Raw genomic sequence first — 22,627 nt, 5'->3', positions numbered from 1 at the left:
ACGTCATCCAAACGCGTCCGTGGGACGGCGCCACGCCCAGGCGAGGCGGGCGGCGCGGCGGCGGCCGAGCGGGGAGCTGAGCGGCGCGGCCATGAGCACGGACGGTGAGGGGAGAGGGGAGCGGGGAGCGGGCGGGGGGCGCGGGGCAGCGCCGCGCCTGACACGCCCCGTTGCTTTGCAGACCTGATCGAGACCTTCCGGGCGCAGCTGAGGGACGACCCCGACGTCGCTTCGGCCGTGGCCGCCATCCGCGCGCTGCTGGGCTTCCTCAAGCAGGACAGAGGTGGGCCCGGATACCCCCTCAGCTCCAGGCGGGACGGGGACGCCCCTCTGCCCCGTGTCGCCCCACGGCGAGGGCCGCGCCGGCTCGGCCCCGGCCATACAGCTCTGCCTCTCCGCAGGTGAGACCATCCAGGGCCTGAGGAGCAGCCTGCTGGCCGCCATCAACACCCTGTCTCGGGTGGACTCCTCGGTGGCCGTCTCCTCCGGCGGGGAACTCTTCCTGCGCTTCATCAGCCTCACCTCCCTGGAGTACTCGGTAAGGGCAGCCGCCCCCGGCCCGGCTGTGCTGCCTGCCATGGAGGGACCCTCCTGTCTGACAGCAGATATCGCCCTGTTTTTCAGGATTACTCCAAGTGCAAAGAAATCATGATCGAGCGTGGGGAGATCTTCCTCAGGAAAGTCTCACTCTCGAGGAACAAAATCGCCAAGCTGTGTCATCCTTTCATCAGAGATGGTGCCGTAAGTATGCCGAGGCAGGGTCACTCTCATTCCGGTGCTCTGCTGCTTGTAGTAATGGAAAAACAGAAGGGGAGGGGAGCAAAGTTTACTAACACTCACACCAGCATTGTCTGATGGTGGCTTCTGCAAGTATATAGGTGTAACATCACCTTTCATTTTATTTTCTCAAGACTCATCTCCTCCCCCCCTACTTTGGTTTCCACACAATCCAACTTTAACTCGTGCTCTACTTCTAAGAGGTGCTGAGGAGTCACAGCTTCAAGTTTCCATTTAAAGTACTAGACCATCACCCCTCGGCCACAGAAAGCCCAGCTCACAGACTGCTTTGCTGTCCTATGGTTCATAGAATACAAGTGACACACATTATTGTTTAATGTTGGACAGTTGTGTGACATAGAAGCCATAACACCATTAACAAGAGTAAAGGTTTCCCAAAGCTCAGCAAAAAGTAACGCCTGATTTTTTTTTTTGACAGCGAATATTGACACACGCCTACTCAAGAGTGGTCCTCAGAGTGTTGGAAGCAGCTGTTGAGTCAAAGAAGCGATTCAGTGTTTATGTTACTGAATCACAGCCAGATCAAGCAGGGCAAGTACTCATTAATTTGTGTTTTATCTTGATTAACATGGTAAGTTCCAGCTAGCATCAAATCTGTCATACCTTAAGAAGAGTGGCTAGGCTCATTTGCAGCATTTTAAATGGTAATCGTCGCTAATATAGTCACAGTATTCTGGACAAGTGAAAAAAAAAAAACAATACTGGCAAGTAGTTTCCAATACTAAATATTCTCCTAAGACTCTTACCTAGGTTTTCTTCAAAGGTTTCCAAATTTTGAATCAGTGCCAGGCAACCTACATTTCCCTTGGGAAATGGGAGACACCTGATTTCTGGTAGACTGCTTGAAAAGTAGGCTAAAATAATCACTATTATCTTAAGCATAGCAAAAAACAAAAAAAAAAAAAAAAAAAACAAAAAAACCCCAACCACATTTAGCTAACAACCTTGTTTGAAGATGCCAAATAAAGTATATTGCTGCTAGCAGGAGAGCACGCCTTCCCTCCTCAGAGCCTACAATGTTGCATAAATGAAACAGTAAATCCTGTACACGGGATAACAAGTTGCTAACCCAGCTTTCACTAGAATGGAGGACATTCAGCCAATTGATACACAATTTTCCAGCTTCCCTGAAATGACTTCCAGCAATGCATCCCGTACTTTATTTCTTGTTTCTTATACTCTGTTGATGGAAAAGCTGAGACAGCTTAGGCAATCTGTCATCTTAATAATAGCTGATGGACTCATCTTTATGTAGATGTAATTCCTGGCTGCTAAAACAAACTGACTTCACTTTCTTGGAGTTTGTTGTAATCTGATTGTTTCCATTTCTACACAGTAACTTACTTTCTATTGGAGAGTACCTGATAAACCAAAACTACAAACAAGGGAACATGGGCAGTCATGGGTTTCAGTCTTTGAGAACAGTATTTTTCTAGCTTTGTCTTTAAAAAAAACAGACTTCTAAGTTTCAAACATATTTTTTTAATAGTCAAAAAATGGCAAAAGCCTTGAGGAAGCTGAACATTCCTGTGACTGTGATTCTGGATGCTGCCGTTGGGTAAGTGATCATTAAATTTTAATACTGTTCATCACAATTTTATTTTGATAGTGTTATATGTAAGTTTCCAAGACACATGTTCAATCTACAGAGGTTGTTACTTAGTTTGTCATAGTCGTCAAACAAGCTAAACAAGTTACACCTCTAGGTGCGCAATTAAGAGAATATGCCTGCTACAAAACAAGTATTTGGTGTTCTCGTTAGAATGAAAAATGGAGTCAGACCTAAATGTAGAGCTTGGGGATGAGGAGCATCCTGTGGATTTGGCTGAGGTTATTACAGTGTAGTTACACTTCACTGTAGTTAGTATCTTATCACAGGCACCCACATCCTGTAACTGAGCATCATTCCTAGTCAGATTTCAACTTCTTCCAGCATTTACACAATTGCCAAGGTCCGGTGTGGCTGAAGATACGATTACTTAGTATTCCTGCCTGGGAAGCAGATGAAGGTTCACTCCAGGGATGTGTAACAGCCCGTGGACTTACATAGGTAGATGAAAGTAGTTCAGTAAAGTAAAAGACTGTTTGAATTACTAATTTCTGTTCTGTTGAGTGAGTCATTTGTTGTATTACCCAGTAAGATTTGGATTTTTTTCCCCCCTTTGAACAGCTACATTATGGAGAAAGTGGACCTGGTGTTAGTTGGTGCTGAAGGTGTAGTTGAAAGCGGAGGCATTATTAACAAGGTAATAGGTAGTGAGTTTATTACATCATTCTGTAAACTCTAGACTTTTAAAGTTTGGTTTCTTTGAAGAATTCAAGGCTTTCTGAAAAATCTTTTCTATTTGGATGTTATTCAGTAAACGTCTACTTATTGTTGGAAACTGGGCAAGGTTATGTCATGCTAGCACTGAGTCTGTACGTTGTTTTCCATCTGTCTCCACAGATTGGCACTAATCAAATTGCTGTGTGTGCCAAAGCTCAGAATAAGCCGTTTTATGTGGTAGCGGAAAGTTTCAAGTTTGTAAGGCTTTTCCCTCTGAATCAGCAGGATGTCCCAGATAAGTTTAAGGTAAGAGAAATTCAAATTACATCTTAGCCAGCTAAGATGCACACTTACATGTCCATGAAAAATTTTTGTCTAAGCATGTCTTCACATTTGTCTGTATCTCTCTAGTGTAGCTTACTTCACATAATGCAGAGCTGCTCTCTGTTAGTCGTATGTCAGGCAGCTAGAATTTATCGTAATACTAACATTTAGTTCCTGAAGCAGTTCCCTTGCGGTGCAGGAGCAGCTGAGGACAAGAAACAGCTAAATCAATACACTTCAGAACTACAAATTTACTTTATAAAGAAGATAAACCAGCCAAAACCAAGGTGGCACCAGCCTGTGCCTCATTTTAAACTAACTGATTTCCTTCAGTTTTACCACAAACATCTGCTCAAGACCTGTAAGAGGTTTTAACTTGCAGTTGTGCAATAACTAATGGTCTCCCTTGCCTTCTAGTACAAAGCAGACACTCTGAAAACAAGTCAGAATCTAACAGAGGAGCATCCTTGGATTGACTACACATCACCATCGCTAATTACGTTACTGTTCACAGACCTCGGTGTGTTAACTCCATCAGCTGTCAGTGATGAACTTATTAAACTCTATCTGTGACAGAGGACTTGTGTACAGGAGGTATCATCTTCTTCAGTGACGATCACAGTTGTAAGAACTTGGAAGATGGTACAAGTTACATGGCAAGGAGACAACATTATAAGGATTAATGCAATTACCAGCCTTGAGTTTTTAAAGCAAAACATTACATGTGGATGGACCACTGTTAAAAAAAAAAAAATCCCAAAGTTACTACAGCTTCTAAAGCCCTAAAATAAATTATTTTAAGGATGGGTGGAATATTTTGGTATTGTAAAATAAAATACCTTATGATGTATTCAAACTCATTCTGAGGTATGCTGTTACTTACTGATCTGTGGTACGTACCTGAAAAAAAAATCAAAATTAAAAAATGCACAAGGGTGCAAATGGAAATGTGCAGCTCCTGCCATGCCATGCCAACGCGCTTTCAGCTTTGTTCTTGCAGGCTTGCTTGTATGTCTTTGTGGACACCAGGTCTCTTTATTGAAAAAACTAGATCAATTCTGTTCTCTGCATTGTTATTTTGATATAAAAATACAGTTTTATTGAAATTGGCAGTATTTTAACGTAGAAGTGTGGTTAGAATAACTGTCAACCTTCGGACTCTAAATCAGCAACAGTTTCTGCTTTGAGTCGACTGTGGCTGCTTGTTAGTCTCTTCTCAAACTCTTCTTCACTAATTTTTCCTTTTTTTAATCTTTTCAAGAGCCTTGTGTCATTCAGCAACTCTTCCATATCCTCATCTTCAATATCAGAGCCCTGTTGACAGTTGAAAAATAGCAGATTAGACACAACAAAAAGGTTTAATTCTATACAGCTGACCACAAGAGAAGCTTACAACTCAGATTTTGCCAGGAGTTTCTAAGCAGGAAATAATCCTCAGTTTCTATCTAGGAAACTATCTCATTCTCAGTTACACTTGCTGAGAATTGAAAAAAGCAGAGAGGAAAAAAAAATAAATCAAGTATGGGCCACCATCATGCCATACTGCTGGAACTTTGAGAAATAAAAATCTGTGCTACCAGCATTACTGACCAGCATCAGAGTGCTGAGAAATTGTTTTAGTGTTGGGCTTTAAAAAGCTTCTCTCATTTTGTTAAGCTTTGCCTGTCAACATCCTAAAAAGTTAATCTACACTCATCAGTTCCATCAAACTAAAATCTCATGGCTCTCTGACATTTGAAAGTATGTACCTGTGCTACAGTAATCACATGCAGTTTAATAGAACGGGCTTAGTTTACCTCTTCATGCTTCCTTTTAGCTGTTACTTTCTTTTTCTTCTCCCTCTTCGCTTTCTGCTTTGACCAGGCTTTGTTCTTTATGAATTTCTTTTTGCCTCCATTTTCCTCTCTTTCTTTTCTTTGTTGTTCTAATTGCTTTTGTCTCTGTTTTTCTCTATTTTTATCCTTAAATGAGATGGAGTCTGTATTAACAGTGACTGGAGTAAAGTCTGGAAAACATTTTCCTCTTAGTTCAGGCATCTTTGGCATTTTTAACAGTGCAAAACCTTTGGCAAGGCTAGCAAAATCCAGATCTGTTAAAATAAAGATTTTTACAGTCAGTTTCCTAAAAAAGTTAATTTAACTTAGCAAGTCACAGAAAAAAAAAAAACAAACACATTATCTTATTGTGTTGTTTGCATTCTATACTTAATACTAGTAACAAAGGCACTTTTATTTATGTTATGTCAGTTTGGTCAAACTTGATAATTAAATGTTTTCTCTTGAAAACAATGAGAAACAAGTTGCTGGAAAAAATAGTTTTATCAGAGTCTGATGCAGCAGATCATAACTTTGAGAAATGGAATCCGTAGTTGAAGCTTGTGGACAATAACACTATGTTTTTTGCCAAACCAAATACTGTCTTCTGAAAGGAACAGTGAAAGATACTGGCCACTGCTGGCAATTACCTTTTATTCGGAAGATCAGATTACATTCGTGTTTGGCGTAAGCCTGGACATAAGACACAAACGCTTTCATCCCTTTCTCAAACACTGCCCTGTCAGCTAGGGCCATAGACTTCAGTTTTGGAAGAAGATCTAACACATTGGTCTGTGGTTTCATTTCCTGCATGGGACACTGAAAACCAGAAAAGAAATGAAAAAAACAAAAACAAAACAAAGGATAAATTCAGCTGAATTATGTAAAATGCACTGTGGAACTTCAAACACGCACTTCTTCCCCAGTAAATCTTCAGTCAGCTTTGAGACCTTTCCCCCTTAGTCAATTAACACTCCACCGTTTAGCCCCACACGTTGTCACCCTAACCCAGCAACAGAGCTCGCACGCTGCAGCTCGAGAGGCAACATCTTCGTCTCATGCCTTATCAAGCTACGTTCTCATTAGCAGGACTAGAGAGAATTTAAACAACTAATCCCACAAATGCAGGACCAGACACAGGAAATTATTCACGTTGAACATAAAGAGCACAGAAGGTGCAGCACACAAACTGGCCGTGGCAGGGTTGGGGGTAGGAGTGTAAGCCAGCACTGCCCTTCTGGAAATACTCAATCTTTGAAAGGAAAAGCCTTTCCTTACTTGATGCATCACATGCTCACATTACAAACACAGTAACACTGGGAGCAATCGTGTTCTAACAGGAGCAGTCATTTTCTAACAGTTGCATTTGGTGATTAATAAGCAGCTCTTGTCTTTTTTTTTAATTATGAACCTCTGCTAAAACATTACCTATGCATATGACCTTAAGCCCTACAAATTCCCATTTCAAAATCCCTATCAGCAAGCGTGTCCCCTTGCCCTTTCCTGCTTTGGGCTAGAACAAAAGTCTACTAACCTTTTGGTTGATTGAGAGAAAGTTAATGTAAGATTCTTCCATGGGAAGCAAAAATACAAGCGCACTGCCCACATTGCCGATCCGTGCTGTTCGACCACACCGATGCACAAAGGCACTGAAACAACACAACACAGCGCTAACTTAACAGGAGTTGCTCAGTCTGATTTTAAACATTAGACAGACAGCAAAACAGGAAATCTGACGGAATGGAAAATACAGAGTGCTATATACTTCTGAATTGAACCAGCAGGAACCAGTAAGATGCAATACATGCAACAGTCCCACTCCACTGTTAGGACTAGATACTAAGACGGGGGGATCTGTTTTGGGGATGGAGTTTAAGCGTGTTGTAGGGAGAATTACAGAAGTTAAAATACATGGAAAAGCACCTTTTATGTGAACTTTCAAAGTATCATTCCTTGAAGAGCTCTGTCCCCATTCTCATCTCTGTTCTCACTCACCCTAGTGTCTCACCTCTCATTATTTGATATTCTCATACCATGTGCCTCTTTACACAAATATAAGTTGCAACCGCCCATTTGACTTACACACATACAACACAGTCATTTCAATTCACAGCAGTTACAACAAAAATTGCAGTGTTCCAGCCTCCCTTGTTCATACATTATTTTGTGTGTTCACTCAGACTAACTTCCAGGGAGCAATTAAATGTGTTTTCTGCAGTTGCATGTTCCCAATTTATATCTAAACAGTACAGTGACATGACCACAAGTAAAGTTTTTTAAGATCTCAAGTTGTACCTTGCACTGCTAGGTGGGTCATACTGTAAAACCCAGTGTACTTCTGGAATGTCTATGCCACGGGCCATCACATCAGTGCAAACTAAAATGCCACTAGAAAGAAGAAAAATCATATTTTCATTAACCCGTCATTTGAGAAGAACCAGTGTCCCCCCAACCAAGTATTCGGCATCTACACTGGAGAATGAGGAACAAAAAGTTTTAAAACACTTGTTTTTTGAAAAGAGACAAAATATTTGAAGGTAGTTGCAGCTTTTACCAACTAAAAGTCTACATAACATTATGAAAATGTTATTATGAATGTGATTTATATTACAGCCAACGTATCATTAAGAAAAAAATCAATTCCCTATTATAAATTCTATTTTAAATTACCACTGCATCCACCACTGCTGAATGTAATATTATAAATGTTTTAGTAAAAGACCTAAGAGAATGACAGTTTTAGCATGCTATTTTAAACAGCTCTTCTTCCAGCCTGTTGGCAATTATTTTTCTTATAATATAAAATGCTAAAACTCAGGTCCCTTGCAATAAAAAAAGTGACAGCTAATGGGGTGAGAGTTTCTTAAGCACACGCTGCAAAGCTGACACAGAACACTTTTCTGCAGGTAAATTACAGCATTGCGTTGCCATATTCTTGTTCATATATTATTAAAATAGTATCCCGGGTTTCCACTCTGGTTACCAATCAGGAAGAGGTTATTTTCACTACCAGTTCCCTACCAATGGTACATTCATACAAGAAGGCTAATGTGTGATTGTAACACGTGACACTGCAGTGTGCCCAGTTAAAACAGTAGCACAGATAGCAGCAGTAGTGACGGGCTTCACAATGCGAACGTTTGGCCAGCAAGCAGCCAAACTCCAGAGGGTCCGGGGCTGCAGGATATCCTAAATCCATGTCCCTCCACCTTCCATGCTGCCACACGGATTATCTAAACGCTCCAGTCACATTTTCACTTTGTTTGTGATCATTCTTTGAGTACCTAAGCATAGTTTCTGTTATTATAAATATATTCAAAAACAGCTAGTAGCACCCTTCTCCTCAGCACGCCACCACTTAAGTGGCAGAATAACTTCATCAGACAAATTACACATCCCTTACTATTTTTACTTTTGGCTGGTTTAGCCTATTCATACGTTCTTACCCTGGGAGTTTCCGAAACTCAGTAAAAATCTTGTTACGCTTGTGTTTCATTTTCCCATGAATGCTCATTATTTTTACTTGTTTAATTAAGGATTCCAAAGCCTTCCCATAGTATTCCACACAGGCACATGTGCTGTTGTGATAAAGACAGACATAAAAGCAAAAGATTATGCTGCATTTTTAATCTGATTTAGACAGTCAAGCCAGAGTGGTCTGAGAACTTTCAAAAATATACACTATCACCTATTTTTACTTAAATATGTACATCATTTTTACAATTGACATATAATCACCTATAATGCCTTACTTTAAAAATGCATATGAAATTTATGTTTCGCTTAATAAAGTTCAATACAATCCTGACATGAAGCAATGATCAATCTCTTCTTAGGCACCATATTCTACAAGACATCTATTAAAGTGAATCACTTTTAAAATGGCTGTGTCCTTGTCCAAACAGGGCACAGTTTTGGAATTCAAGTAATAAAACGCCATACCGTTTTCACAATGAAACACAAATAGAATTACCTGAAAAAGACTAGATGTTTTTCCTGTTTGTGCTGTCGAAGAAAATGCACCAACTGATTAAATTTTTCATCTGCTTTGCAGATCTACAAAAAAGAAAGAAGAAAAAAAAGTAAGAAAATGGACTTGATACAAAGTGATCTGCCAGTTTCCTCCATTCGTTGTGCACGGATAAATGCCTATGGGCATAATTTGTTAATACTGATCACTTGTACCACAGTTCAACGCATGCAATATTACTCTTTCATGTATCTTGTTTTAAGCAAAAACAAATACGTAAGCTCCCAGTCTTCCCATCCCCAATACCTCTCCCACATTAATTTCGCCAAATTCTCCTCCCATACCATTCACTATAAGCAGGCCAAGAAGCCACAGCACTGCAGCTAGTTTAAGGTTACAACTACTGGGCAGCCAAATAAAGCTCACAGAGCAGGAGAAAACAGGGTTGCTCAGTCAGATCTTTCTCCTCAGCTTGGTTACTTATCTTCAGAGAATCTGCAAGAGCTTTATGCCTTCGAGACTTCTGGTTCCTCTATTACTGTGATCCTAACCGGCCAAGACTTAAAAACTTATTGATGGTTTCTTGTTCCCTCTCCTTTTCCTGGATCTATCACAACGTACAGAGGTTCGCACCATATAATAGTTCTCCAGGCGTGTTGGAGTTTTCTGTGTGTTGCTTGCTGCCACTCCCTTCTCTTTCACTGAGATGCGGACAGGATTCCTAAGACCTGCTCTCACCAGGTTCTCCACCTCTTGAGTTTGAGTTGCTGAGAACAGACCTGTCCGTCTCTGCTTGGGCAAAAAGTCCAGAATGGTATTTAAACTGCAAGTAAGCACATGTAAAACATAACTGTCCCAAGACTTCCCTCAGAAAGAAGCTTAATCATTGGAAGTAAGAGTTTATAAACAAAGTAGCTTTTATTAGAGTGCCAAGTATAGAGCATCTTCTATTGAGCTAATTATCTTAACTTTAAGAGAAAGGAGTCATCAAAGATTATTTGTTAAAGTGTTTTAAGATATTCCAGTGCATAAATGATATTTAATCAAGCATTAATATAGCATGTGCTAATATACATTAAGAAAAAGAAATTGTAAGCTCTGTATTCATCAAGGAACAACTTTTCCTGATTCTCTTCCCCTCTTAGTAATTGCTTTATATAGTCTACAGAGCAAAGAGAGGTAAAAGAACAAAACCAAAACAAATCTAACTATAGAGGTCATTGTAGGCTGCGCTCATTCACACCAATCATATATGAACTCATTTAAAACTTTACAAGTATTACTAGAATTTATTATTTAAATACCTTGCTTCAAAGCCCATATCTAGAAGTCTGTCTGCTTCATCTAATACCAAGACATCAAGGGACTTCACATAACTTGCTAGATCCAGCCCATCTGCTTTTCTTCTGAATAGATCCTCCAAGCGGCCGGGTGTAGCTACAATGATGTTCCCACTGTTTGTGAACAAGACACACAGCAATTGTGTAACCGCAAGGTAAGGGCTTTTGGGGAGCTGCTAACATAATTATCACAGCACAAACCTGCACTCAAACTGACTGCATTCATCAATAAAAGCATTTCAGTTTGTCACCTCTAAGTGTATTCAAATTTCAGTGACTTGCAGACATTATGTTGATGGGAGAAGAAATGCTCAGGTGAAAGCACATCATTTGTGGTAATAGAAGTTTAGAATATAATCAGCAATTATAAAGCAACTATCAGGTAGAAGAAATATTTGGTACCTGTGTGCAAAAGCCAGTGAAAAATACGATTGCTTCATCATTGATATCAGCACCAAACAGTTCCAGAAAATTATTCATCAGCACTCTCTCAATCTCACTAGAGCCTACCACTAGTACAACATTTACAAAAAAGGAACTGAAATATTCGGTGAAGACAGTTTTCAGCTCACCATGCTGCACGTTCTTCACCCAAACAGCATGTAAATGGTACTGATATCATACATGATCCTTTCCTATTGCCTCACTGTGGAATATCTCACTCAAGGAAAAGAATCCACAATTTCCTCAGCATGCACCCTAACATACTCATGCAGTACCATCACATTTTACCACCATCAAGACCAAAGCCCTAATCTGAAAGCCCCAAAGTCAAGGAGAAAACCACAGCTGCAAAGCATTGATAAAAATCATTGACAATCAACTCACCCGCGTTCTTTAAACTTTTCAACATCTTCCATGGGATTCCTACCACCAATTAAAAGAATCTGACTAAAACAATAAAACAGAAAGATTTAGGTCATCTTTAAGTTTTGCTAGTCTACGAATGACAGAAGTCCAAAGAAAAAGGAACTATTGTCATGACAACCCTGAATTTCACTCACCTAAACTTGGGGAAGTGTTTTGTGAAATGTGACAGCACCTCGTCAATTTGAATAGCTAATTCTCTCGTTGGTGTGATAATTATAGCCCCAACCTGCACATGAAAAACAAAAGGAATTTATGGAAAATAACAGACTAGAAGGAAGAATTGGGCAAAATTCTCCCTTATAAGATAAGTGAATATAGGCCATGTTTATGATTCTAGTTTTAGACAAAACATTTCCATAGAAATACAATAAAGTATACAAAATAACAGAAAATATCTAAGAAAGAGGCATTTTACCAATATGCAAAATACCTGTGCTCAAAGAACAGCATCTAATAATGATATTTAATAGCAAATAACAGTGCAAGTTCTCTGCACACTAAAACATATTCAAAGTCAATGGATACTAAAAAGCATTCAAAGACTCTTGTCTGCAGTACACCATTGTATTTGATATTTTAAGACACTTTTCTAACAGCTCAGAAACCAACAGGTTGATCACATCAAGTAAACAGCTATATCTAAGTGCAAAGAAAGCACCCCAATATTTATTTTCAAGTTTTAAACAGTTTATCGTTACTATACCAAAGAGCTGCGCACACAGTCATTTTACATGTATGCAGTTTTCCTTATTGGTACTTTTCCTGAAGTCATCAAACTTTATTGGTACATCATAAAAACATACTCAGAACGAAATAACTTCATCTTACCTGCATTTTCTTTAATTTTTCTTCCCGTCGGAGAAGGATTTCCAGTATAGGAATTACAAACGCTAAGGTTTTGCCGCTGCCTGTTACCTGCAGGAAGGGAAACAGAGTCAGCCCTTTCCCAGCTCCAGAGACAAACTAAGAAAAACAACGAACTGCACTAAGGAAGAGCACTCACCGCTTCTGCTGCGACATCCTTGTTATTCATGAAAAGTGGAATGGTTGCAGACTGAAAAAAGAGAAATACCACTTGAACGGCTGAATTTCCTATGGTGGAAGTAAACCCCACAGAGGCCCAGTCCCCACAGGGACACCAAAGCTCTCTGTAAGCGTTGCCCAAACAGAGGCAGCGACGGGAAGGCCAAGGGCAGCGACTTCCCTCGCCGCCACAGAGCCCATTGCCCGCTCCGACCTGCGGCCGAGCCCACAGACGCCGGCCCCCTCCTCCCTCAGGCCCTGCCTCCCCATCCCAGGACAGCCGCGGGGCCGGGGCGACCCCTCACCTGCACCGGGGTCATGCGGGCGAAGCCGAGCTCCCGCAGTGCCTGCAGCACGCCCGGACTCAGCGCCACGGGCAGCGACTCCCAGCTCCCCTCAGTCACCGCCTCCATCTTTGAGCGGCGCCCACGCCCTGCCACCGCCCGCCCCGCGGTCCGTCCTCGGCGGGGCCGGGCGGAAACACGCGCCGACGAACTTTGGTTCCGCCCCGGCGGGTTTTGCCCCCCTCTGTGGAATATAGCAAAAAAAAAAAAAAAAAATCCTATTTTTATGGCAAGCGGCCTATCACATTAAGTACTTCTGGGGTTCTGCCCACCTGTAGGTTTAGAATTACCTGCAATTTCTCATACCTGCCCACAGAGCAGGATGGCATTTCGATTAATTCCTGATATCCCAAGAGATACCTTATAAAAAAAAGCTTTGTGCTAAACTGTACTTCCTTAAAGTATCAAAGAAAAAAAGAAATACAAAATTGCTCCTTTTTTTTTTTTTTAAAGAATTTGTTTATTTATCGAACCTGGGTCATATTTAGATTCACAAGCAATTTTTAAATGTACATCTTAGAATTCGATTTTAAGTGTTTTACACAAAAATATTGGCACACAACAGTCACAATAAGGTGTAACAGCCACCTTTCTGAAGAACTGCTGCAAGTGTTTGCCCGAGGTTGAAAAAACTTTACCTGGAACATGAAAACCTGTAACAAATTTTAAATTAATTGTACAAAACTGTTGTGTGTTACTTGTAGAGGCTCCCCCCTGGAAAAGACCCCACCCCACCCCCAAAAATGATTACAACTAATATACATCAGTCACAACATAATCCTGGCTCAGCACCCACATCAGACGCTTCTTTAATTTTTAAACCAATCATCAGAGACCGAGGAAAGTAACTTTATACAAAAACAAATCTACATGTGCCTGAAAAAGAAAACACACCAGTATTTAGCATTATGCTAATTATGATCAGATAATGGCAGAGACTGCCACTTAACTTAAATAGAAGGGCTGCATAGCATCGCAATAAACCCCCAGAATCATTAACCCTTTGGCATCAGGAATCCAGATGTCCTGAACACTAATGCATCCCGCAGTAGCGCCAACAGTCTGAACTTTGGACCTGCAAAAACCAAAGGGCCAACAACTATTGTCTGCCAAGACACTGCGCACAACTGGCTTCCATATAAAACCTGCGAAAGACTAAAAACGATGAACATTCGGTCATGAGAGGAGAAAACGTATTTTCGTATCGACTATGTCATTTAAAAGAACTTTGGGAATAAGCTGATGTAATTAGGAGAGTTACTGAAGACTTTCCTTTAAATAGCAACTAGATACGAATACTAGATTGGAAGTGGTCAGCTGTCTTCTATTCGTTATCAGAATAAAGTTCCAATCACTTCTCCTTGGCAGTTTATGTAAGTAAAGAAGGGACTATTTCAATTTCGTAACACCTACTGCAGGGTTAAAGATGTCAAAAATGCAAACAGTCATGTTAGGGCCTTGTACCGTTTTTTCCCTAGATAGAACCGCAAGTATGAAAATGGGGGGGGGAAGTTAGAAAAGACACCAACATTGCTTGTTACTACAGTTGAATTACAGCATTTGCAGTTTGCTTGGACCTTGCTTAGCATACAGACTAGGCAGATTTAAGTGAAAAAAAAATATGCCAATTTAGTGACAAGATTTCAGCACAGCTTTTGCTACAGAAGATATAGAAAAACAATTCAGTTTTAACTAGGAAGGAACATAAGCAAATAAGTTTTACAGTTCAGTGAAGAGGGTTCAGAAACTAATTGACTTTTTTGTGACCAGGATGTTTGGTAGACAGTGAACTGAAATCCGCGACCAGAAAAGTACTCTTAAACAACCCTTCGGACTTCAAAAAACCTCTTCAGATAGTAGATTTGTCCCAGTGTCATGGCAACTAGTACAAGGGCTTCAAAGAATGACCAAAGAACCACTCTGCTGTTTGTGTTGTCATTAACTGTTAGGGAGAAAAAACAAAAAAACAAAAAACCAAACAGTAGTAAGTTACAAAGCATTTAAAACAAATTTAAAACACACTTTGTCATTTAACCTCAACTGTGGACATACACTGCAGCATCTTTCTCTATTCTGCACACTTTCAAAGAGGCCAGAAAGAAGCCTCTGACTGCCAAACAGAAGCCACTTGCTTTTGCAAGTAACAGTTGCACATTACGGTCTAAGTTGAGCAGGGAATTTTTAATCACTGAAGGTTCATAATTTTTGGTTCTAAAAATCATCATTTTCTTAAATCAAACCACTAGTAACAAAGCTCATAAAACTGGAGATATCCATAGGTTCAAAAAGTTGACGGGCCAGTGCTTTAATGTAACATCATATTTTCACATTAAAAATACTTGCCCTTTATTCTCACCAGGCTTCCCCTAATGCACCACTTAGCACTCTCAGTCATATTTTAAAGCTGTATTTCAGAAAATGAGGGTTGTGACTGGAGAGTTCACCATATTCTCTACTTGGAAACAGCAGCAGTTCTGCTCTATTTCAACAAAATATCTTTAAAAGCCTTTGGCTCAATTATTAAGGCACACCCATTTCAAGGATGAAGTAATAGTTCAACCAACATGTACCCCTGGGAATCATATCATTACTGATATCTTCTTGAATATGCCATTCAAAGAACTTTAGAATTTATGTCAATTACGCAAAGATTATTTTGCATAACAACCTTCATCATATGAGAAGCAAGCCAACTTAAAGAAGATTGCAAGCATCCACTACATTCTTTATTGTACGGGCGGGTCCTTCAGAACTTGTTCTAAATCTTTATTTTTTTTTTTTTTTTAGTAACTTAGAATAGCTTTCATGGACTTGTACTTTAAAATCCCATTTTGTAAGTTAATTTGAGAGGGGAGAAGCATTTAAGTCAAAGACACATACTTGCTCTATGTATTCTTTCGCGAACTTCCATGTACTCCTGTTCATGCTTTACAGCTGTCATGGCCACTGCTAACTCATTAATCATCTCTTCTAGTTTGTTCTGATGAGCTGCGGAATAATTTCAGAAGCATTAGAAAGTCTGTTATTGACTCAAAGAACAATATGTTAAAATTTATGAACAGTAATTTCTTGTCGCAGAAGTTCTGAAAAATGCAGTCGGTCTGTACAGCTGAAAACTTTCTCTTTACCGCAAAGTTTAGTTTAGTTTTCATAGCGCCACTTTTCCTAACACATCTCTCTGGTATTTATTAAGTGGGAAATCGTCTTTCTCCATATCCAAACAGAAGGCAGAAGACACGCAATTTAGAGTCAGTACAGACCACTTATTTCTAATATGGGCATACTTTTACAGAAAAACAGAATGTAAGAACACATGAGATCAATACCACACACTAGTATCTATTTTGCCAATATCATCCAATATAATCCAAGCAAATTATCTCAACATTACAGCTTTTCCTAGTTGTTAAGCTTGCAAAAATAGAACGACCGAGAATTTAGCTTAAGATCATGATGCTGGCAAAACGAGATCACTTTCTGAAGCAAAGTATCACATCTTGTGATCTTCCCGTTCAGCTGAAGCACAGCATTCAGCAGAAACAATGCCAAAGGGGCCTGGAGAGGGCAGGAACTGGCTTCAGGATCTGGTATGTGGTGAAAGCAGAAGAGGAGGAAAATACCAAACCAACGGTAACAGAAAACTAGCTTGAGATAGTTCAGCAAATGGAAGGATCAGAGATCCAAGATTTAGTGATTTGACTGTCAATCACAGAACCTTTTAAATACACTCATGCTCAAAGAACTGTCCACTTACAAATTTATGAATTACGCAACTAATTTTCAAAGTTTTCCAGCACCAAGAGAAGTTCAAGATACCATTCCACAGACACGCTCTGGGCGATCAGCTCTCTTAAAGTCACAAAACCCAACACATTTTCCACTGAAGGGACATACTTGACTTTGAAGCTGCCTTATTAATTTTTTATTTATAAATTGTTTCAGATCACAGTCTGAAAATAAAGCTATTCAAAATAAAGTCTTATAGGGAACAGCCAAAAAGAGGACCAGAGTATAACACTCATACAAGCTACAATTAAAATTTTGAAGAGTTGTGTAAACCACGCTCACTTTGCTAATATTGTAAATCCTTTATTTTCATGGCCAACTGGTCATTGCAATAAGTGCAGTTTATCAGTGAGGGAAGAAGTAACAGTTGCAGGGATTGTTTAAACCCACTCCAAGAAAACCACACTGAACAAAAAAGTCTTTGCCTTAAAAATTTAAAGCTGCACTAACATGCTTTACAACAGATATATTCAGACTCAACAAAAGATTTAACTGAGTCTTTAAAAAAAAATATCAAAAGTTAGAAATTTGTTACTTTTTAAGTGATATCAAACACTCAATGCACACAGTTATTTACTTGCTAAAATAAAAACCAAGAATTTATTGCCTTCCCAGCTACAGTTAGTGATTCCTAAATAAAACATTGTAACTTGTTACCAAATACATTCATTTGTTTCACAGCAAGTGACATGTTTGAAGTTTTTCCTCCTTGTAACATCACTGATAATTAACGACCTAAAAGAAGCTTATTGCTTCCAAAAGCCCCTGATTATTCAACACCCACTTTAGCAACAAAAAACAAACACTGTCTAAAATATCCAGTGTTCTTGGATGCTCAGTGTTTTTGTTTAATTTCCCCTAAAACTCCTGATTAAGTCTTCTGTTAGCCATAAATAACCACCTGAAGACAAACTGTCATGGACAGTTCAAGGACCTGATCCCAAGAGCTGCTACGTATATAAACCTCTTGATGAAAGCTTGCAGGTGCTCAGCATTGCTCAGAATCAGACCTTTTATGTAGTTTATTAAAAAGACATTCTCATGCTACAAACAAACGTTACAGAGAAAAAGCAAACGTTAGCTGTTAGTGAATAAACATATGCAAAAGACAAGATGCTAATGAGCTTTCAAAAAGCAGTACACATACCATCCCAGGTATCTCCACCACCTAGAGAAAAGTGTAAGAGATGAACACAAGTACAGGACAAAAGGCTGCAGATAAAACAGTAATTTACACAGCTAAGAGAAATTTTTTTATATTAGCACGTTTATCAAAGAGCTCAACTAATGCACATAGTAGTCTACATACTGCTGAGCAAACTAGAAATCAGAGAATGAAACTGATGAAAAGACTAAAGGATGAAAGCATTAGTTTCCGCAGATGGCCAAGTGATTCCCTGGTGATTTTGCATTAAATCGTGTAATGAGGTCTAAGAACATCCATATCCATTTTAGCTGTGCAAAAGAACAGCTAACTAGACAGTCTGAAGAAGCAGAAATTCTGAGAATCCTAGTCAGGTTCATAAATCATGCACGTAAGGAAAAGCTCCCAAGTTGGAGCTAATTTTTTTCCAGGAGTCTCTCTCACCTTCTGTCTCCATGTCTTGCCCCTTTGGAGCTTCCCCAATATCAATAGTGAACATCACTATCTTGGGAGTCATGGTGGACATTCTGTTGCTAAAGCAAAACTTGTAAGTTCCATCCATGTGGGCAGCAAATGTGTATTTTCCACTGGACTCTCGATCGCCTTTATAAATTCCTTTATTATCAGGCCCTGTAATCTGGATGGGGAAAACAAAATATCATAAATTTTATTTAAAAGTCAGTGGTTTTGAACACACTGTTACAGCACTGCACGCATATCCTGAAGTTATCCAGTCAGATTTACAAATATCATCTGTAATCTGACTAGTCTGGCACTCTTCATGCTGTCTCTCCCACAACTCAAAAGCAGCTATGCATTTTTCTGCACAAAAATCTTTTAAAAAAAACATAACCAACAAAACTTCTTGCTAAAGAAAGCCATACAAGAGCCTCTCTCACTGGCCAAGATTACTGACCTTCCGTATTCAAGATAAGAAGCATTCAAGAACAAATAAACCATAAGCTATCGACAGCTGTGTTAGCCAAATTAAAAACTGCAGGGGGAACCTTATCTCTGATGTTTGAAGGAAAGCAAAAAAGAAAAAAAAGACATTCTCCCCTACGTCAATACTACTTTAGACATACAGTTGTGCACTCTTGCAGTTGCCATTTCAAATGGATCAAGGGCCTGAATACTGAGTGCTCAGGGTCACTGTGATGTTAAGGCTTCCATCCCACCAGGACACCAAACTCAGCTGCTGAGCTTCAACTAGTGATATCTGAATGGGATTTTATAGTTTCCTGACTCTGTCCTCTACTAGAGCAACGTAAAGTTTTAAACTATTATATTGTCAGCAATAACTCCCTCATGTTTAAGTTATCCCAAACAAACAACTATCTGCTCTTCACCAAGATTAAAGCAACTCTTATTTATTATTCTCCAACTGATTTGACACCTCATTGAAGAAAAAGACTTACCTACAACTTTCAAGATGCCAATCGACCTGATTAAAGCCAACACCTTTTGATTCAAGGGGGGACACGCTGCTTCCAGAATAACGAACATGCTTTGGGAAAGAGTAACGCTGTTCGTTCTCCCCGCCAAAAGGTTTATTACGGCAAGAGCACACCGCGCAGAAATCTCAAGAGAGCGGCTGCGAAAGCAGGAAGACTGCCTTCTGTAGCAGTAGCAGGAACGACAAGCAGCCCCAGGAACCCGAAGGCCCGGGAAAGGCACCTCGTCCCCTCCGACATGGCCCACGCCAGGCCTGCTCCTGCCGCCCAGGGAGCCCTTGTGCCCGGCCCGCCTAGGGCGAGCCCGCCGCACGGAGTCCCCGCGACCCAGCGGCACCGTCTCAAGCTCCCCCGACGGTTTAAAGCCTCCTCAAGTCGGTGTTCGCCCCCTCAGGCCACCGCTGCCTTCCCCGGGGCCGCCACGGCCTCGCCGGGCGGTGGGGGATGAGCGCAGGGCCCGGCCGCGGGCAGCCCCGCAGGGCCCGGCCGCCCTACCCTCAACAGGGCACCACCGGCGGCACCGTCCCCCCCTCACCTCCACGTCGATGTCCAAGAACCCCCCCTCCGCCACCTCGAAGATGAGCCCCATCTTCGTGCCGGACGGCACCCGCTCCAGGAAGCACTCCTCGGCGTGCGCGTCGATGCTGACGAAGTAGGCGGCAGCCGGGGCCGCCAGCGCGGCCAGCAACGCCAGCACCGCCCGCACCGGCGACATGGCGGAGCCCAGCGGGAGGGGGCACCGAGCGGCGGGCCAGCAGGAAAAGGGGAGGGGGACTTCCGGCTTCAGCCACGCCCCTTCCGGGGCACGGGGCCGCCGCTCATAGGCCGCCGCGGCCCCAGTGCCACGTACGGCCCGTGCTACGGTGGCCATGGAGGGACCGTTGGGAAAGGGTCCGCCCCAACCCGGAGGGCAGGGACAGAGCGGAGCAGGAGGCGGGGCCCCGCCCTCGGGAGGAACCAATGAGAACGGAGTGGCGGCGGCGAGGAGCCAATGGGATTGAAGCGGGGAGAGCTGTCCTGTCAGACAGATCGGCGCGCGGAACGGGATTGGGTGGGCAGCAGGGGGGCGTGGCCCGGCAGCGGGGGGCGGGACGTCCCTGAGGCGGCTGAGGCGATTTGGGCGGGAAGCAGGGAGGGCGCCTGTCCCTCACCGCGGCCCAAGCTGCTGCTGAAGCCCGGGAAACCCAAACTTGCCACAGCAAGATAGAGATTTGGGGGGCAGCTAACGATCAACAAAGTAATGGGGAAGCCCACCGTGTGGGCTCTTTGTCACACACAAGAAAACACGAGGCAGGCGGCAGGCTTCTGTGTCTCCCAAGACTGGCTGTGTGTGAAAAGCCATTCTATGCATGGCCGTGCTTAAATACTAATTTTCAATTAAAAATTCCAGTCAGAAATACAGAATGTCGTGCTTGAGTTTAAGGAAGTCTGTTCTCATGACTAGCTGTTTTAATTGTCTGCAGAAGATTTAAAGACTAAAGCACAATCTGGCTTTCTAGTGAAATATTGATGCCTTTGGGTTTGCCAAGTAAGCACCTGTTATTGTACTGATAATGCTCAGACATTGTGTTTGTCTTCAGTTGTATGACAAATGTAATCCAAATGTTTGATTTACATAAGTAAATTCTGCTCATCTCACTCAAACTGCCACTTTTGAGCTGGCTGTGTCAGTGCATGCTCGGGGTGCGGATACGTGTGGAAGGGAATGTTTTCAGCAAGACAAGCACAAACTCGAGGAGTTGCGGGTCACGTTCATGATGGGATGAGAGACCTCTCCTGATGACTCACTGAAAACTTCCATTGTTTCCAATGAGTTTGGACCAAGCCAACCTTGAATCTACTGCTTTCCAAAGCACAAACTGCTGTGCTGTTTTTTCATCTATCTCAAAGTAGTTTTAGTCTTGCCACTAGCATTTTCTCTAAATTATGATTTTTTCCCTCTACATGCATTTATACGTAACAATGGGAACTCATTTAATACTGAATCCTGGTGGTATGAACTCTTTCCTCACCTCTAACTTGGACAAAATGGTGATTTCACAGCGTATCTGTTCCCCTGAGGTACTGCAGAGTATTCTCCAAATGTTCTGCTCGTTCTGCCACCCCTTCCCATGCTTTCACAAGCGTTCTCTGCCAGGAAAGGATGACTACACCATTATTCATCCTTGCACTCCCTCTGGAACTTTGTGCAATATCCTGTGGTGCTCAGTTTCAGCAATCAATCTCATAAACGATATGAAGATATGTTTTCACAGGACATCATCGATTATTGTTATAAGTTAGGCAATTGAATGTCAAACTCAGGTGTTTGGAGAATGTTTTATTACCGTCCCGGCCACCCGGCATGGTGAAAATGAGTGCCTGGGGCAGCGCAGGAGGAAGACTGAAATTTTGTAACTCGTGACAGAATGAGATAGTGACAGTATGGCATGAAAAAGTTTCTCTGAGTGTCAGTGTTGCATTTCATATCATTCATCCCTCCCATTCACTTGCATTAGTGCTTTGCATCTGCCAAAAATAGAGAATTAGTGCTGTATTCACAACAGGCAGTACATATCAGTCATTCCAGGCTTGGATCTTGCAACTCCAGTTTTATTTTCCCCGACTAGTTCCAGTGTTTGACATTATTCATAGTGCCTTGTCAAAAATATAGTGTGTTACTCCTACACTGCATACAGCAAGTGGCAGGATTGGGACCTAAAATAATTTCAGGGCACATTTAATTTATCTCTAAAGACTCATCCGGAGCAGCTCTTACTAAACACTGTGAAAAGAACATTTAAAAGTGCGCACTCAGACCTGAAGGCAAAAATACTGGAAAACTTAAGCAGCAAAAATACATTTTGGTTTTAGTTTAAATTCCTCTGTAAGCAGATCCGTGCCAACAAACTACTCATATGTATAAAATCTCAATGTGTGTGTCCAGGCACAACGACTCTCTTGCAGAGCGAGGGCCTGCAAACGCTGACACTGGGCCAGCTACTGTCTGAGACCTTTGCCACCCTGCAGAAGGACTTGTTCGCCCCATGATGTTTGCCTGCAGCCATCTGCTAGCCTTCATCCTCTCTTGGAGCAGGGGATCACCTTGTCCCGGTACTGTACAAGCCAGCTTTGGACACGGGCGCTGGGCTCGCTCTCAGACACACCGGTGTGGCCCTGCCGCCACGGCGAACTCACTTCGGTGCTGGGTTCCATCAGCGTGGGATGCCGCATCCCCCAGCACACGCGTGGGTGTGACTTCTGACCCTCCGGCCATGTGGCTGTCATCCCCGGAGGGCGAAGCCTTGGGTTGATATCAGGAGGAATCCGTCTGCTGAAGCGACTTGGCGCAAGCAGCGAGCGAAGAGCCGCAGCGCGGGGAGAGCACACGGAGAGCCCGGCAGAGCCCCGACTGTCACCCCCGCTGCCACCGGGAAACCGGCGGGGCCGGGGCCCAGCCGCACCGCCCGCAGCCCGGCGGGGCATGCGCGGAGCCTCCCCCGGCCCGCCCGCCG

The 22,627-nt window shown here is 42.1% G+C and overlaps 3 protein-coding genes across 4 annotated transcripts; 1 reads left to right on the top strand and 2 right to left on the bottom strand.

The window, feature by feature from the left end:
• Positions 1-21: 21 nt before the first annotated feature.
• On the top strand, positions 22-4,248 carry EIF2B1 (eukaryotic translation initiation factor 2B subunit alpha). The gene is made up of 9 exons (XM_063351206.1): positions 22-104; positions 182-283; positions 402-538; positions 625-741; positions 1,217-1,329; positions 2,288-2,356; positions 2,969-3,044; positions 3,245-3,370; positions 3,806-4,248. Exons 1-9 carry the CDS (start codon positions 92-94, stop codon positions 3,959-3,961), a joined length of 909 nt encoding a protein of 302 aa, XP_063207276.1. The 5' UTR covers positions 22-91; the 3' UTR covers positions 3,962-4,248.
• A 30-nt stretch (positions 4,249-4,278) lies between these two features.
• On the bottom strand, positions 4,279-12,862 carry DDX55 (DEAD-box helicase 55). The gene is made up of 14 exons (XM_063351205.1): positions 12,711-12,862; positions 12,386-12,436; positions 12,211-12,297; positions 11,517-11,608; positions 11,341-11,403; positions 10,477-10,626; positions 9,806-9,995; positions 9,176-9,258; positions 8,649-8,780; positions 7,498-7,590; positions 6,737-6,851; positions 5,853-6,021; positions 5,185-5,477; positions 4,279-4,702 (listed from the first exon to the last, which is right to left on the bottom strand). The coding sequence occupies exons 1-14, from the start codon at positions 12,816-12,818 to the stop codon at positions 4,535-4,537; spliced, it is 1,794 nt and encodes a 597-aa protein (XP_063207275.1). The 5' UTR covers positions 12,819-12,862; the 3' UTR covers positions 4,279-4,534.
• A 334-nt stretch (positions 12,863-13,196) lies between these two features.
• Positions 13,197-19,979, bottom strand: TMED2 (transmembrane p24 trafficking protein 2). 2 transcript variants are annotated; one of them, XM_063351334.1, is made up of 5 exons: positions 19,669-19,979; positions 18,124-18,316; positions 17,683-17,703; positions 15,630-15,737; positions 13,197-14,691 (listed from the first exon to the last, which is right to left on the bottom strand). In XM_063351334.1, exons 1-5 carry the CDS (start codon positions 19,846-19,848, stop codon positions 14,567-14,569), a joined length of 627 nt encoding a protein of 208 aa, XP_063207404.1. In that variant the 5' UTR covers positions 19,849-19,979; the 3' UTR covers positions 13,197-14,566. The 2 variants fall into 2 exon arrangements, with proteins under 2 accessions (XP_063207404.1, XP_063207405.1); XM_063351335.1 differs by lacking the exon at positions 17,683-17,703 and having other exon boundaries at positions 13,198-14,691; positions 19,669-19,965.
• Positions 19,980-22,627: the final 2,648 nt, after the last annotated feature.

This window comes from Chroicocephalus ridibundus, chromosome 13, assembly GCF_963924245.1.
Source record: "Chroicocephalus ridibundus chromosome 13, bChrRid1.1, whole genome shotgun sequence".
Classification (NCBI taxonomy): Eukaryota; Metazoa; Chordata; class Aves; order Charadriiformes; family Laridae; genus Chroicocephalus; species Chroicocephalus ridibundus.
The sequence above is the reverse complement of the archived record's forward strand: the minus strand, read 5'-3'. Positions and strand labels throughout refer to the sequence as shown.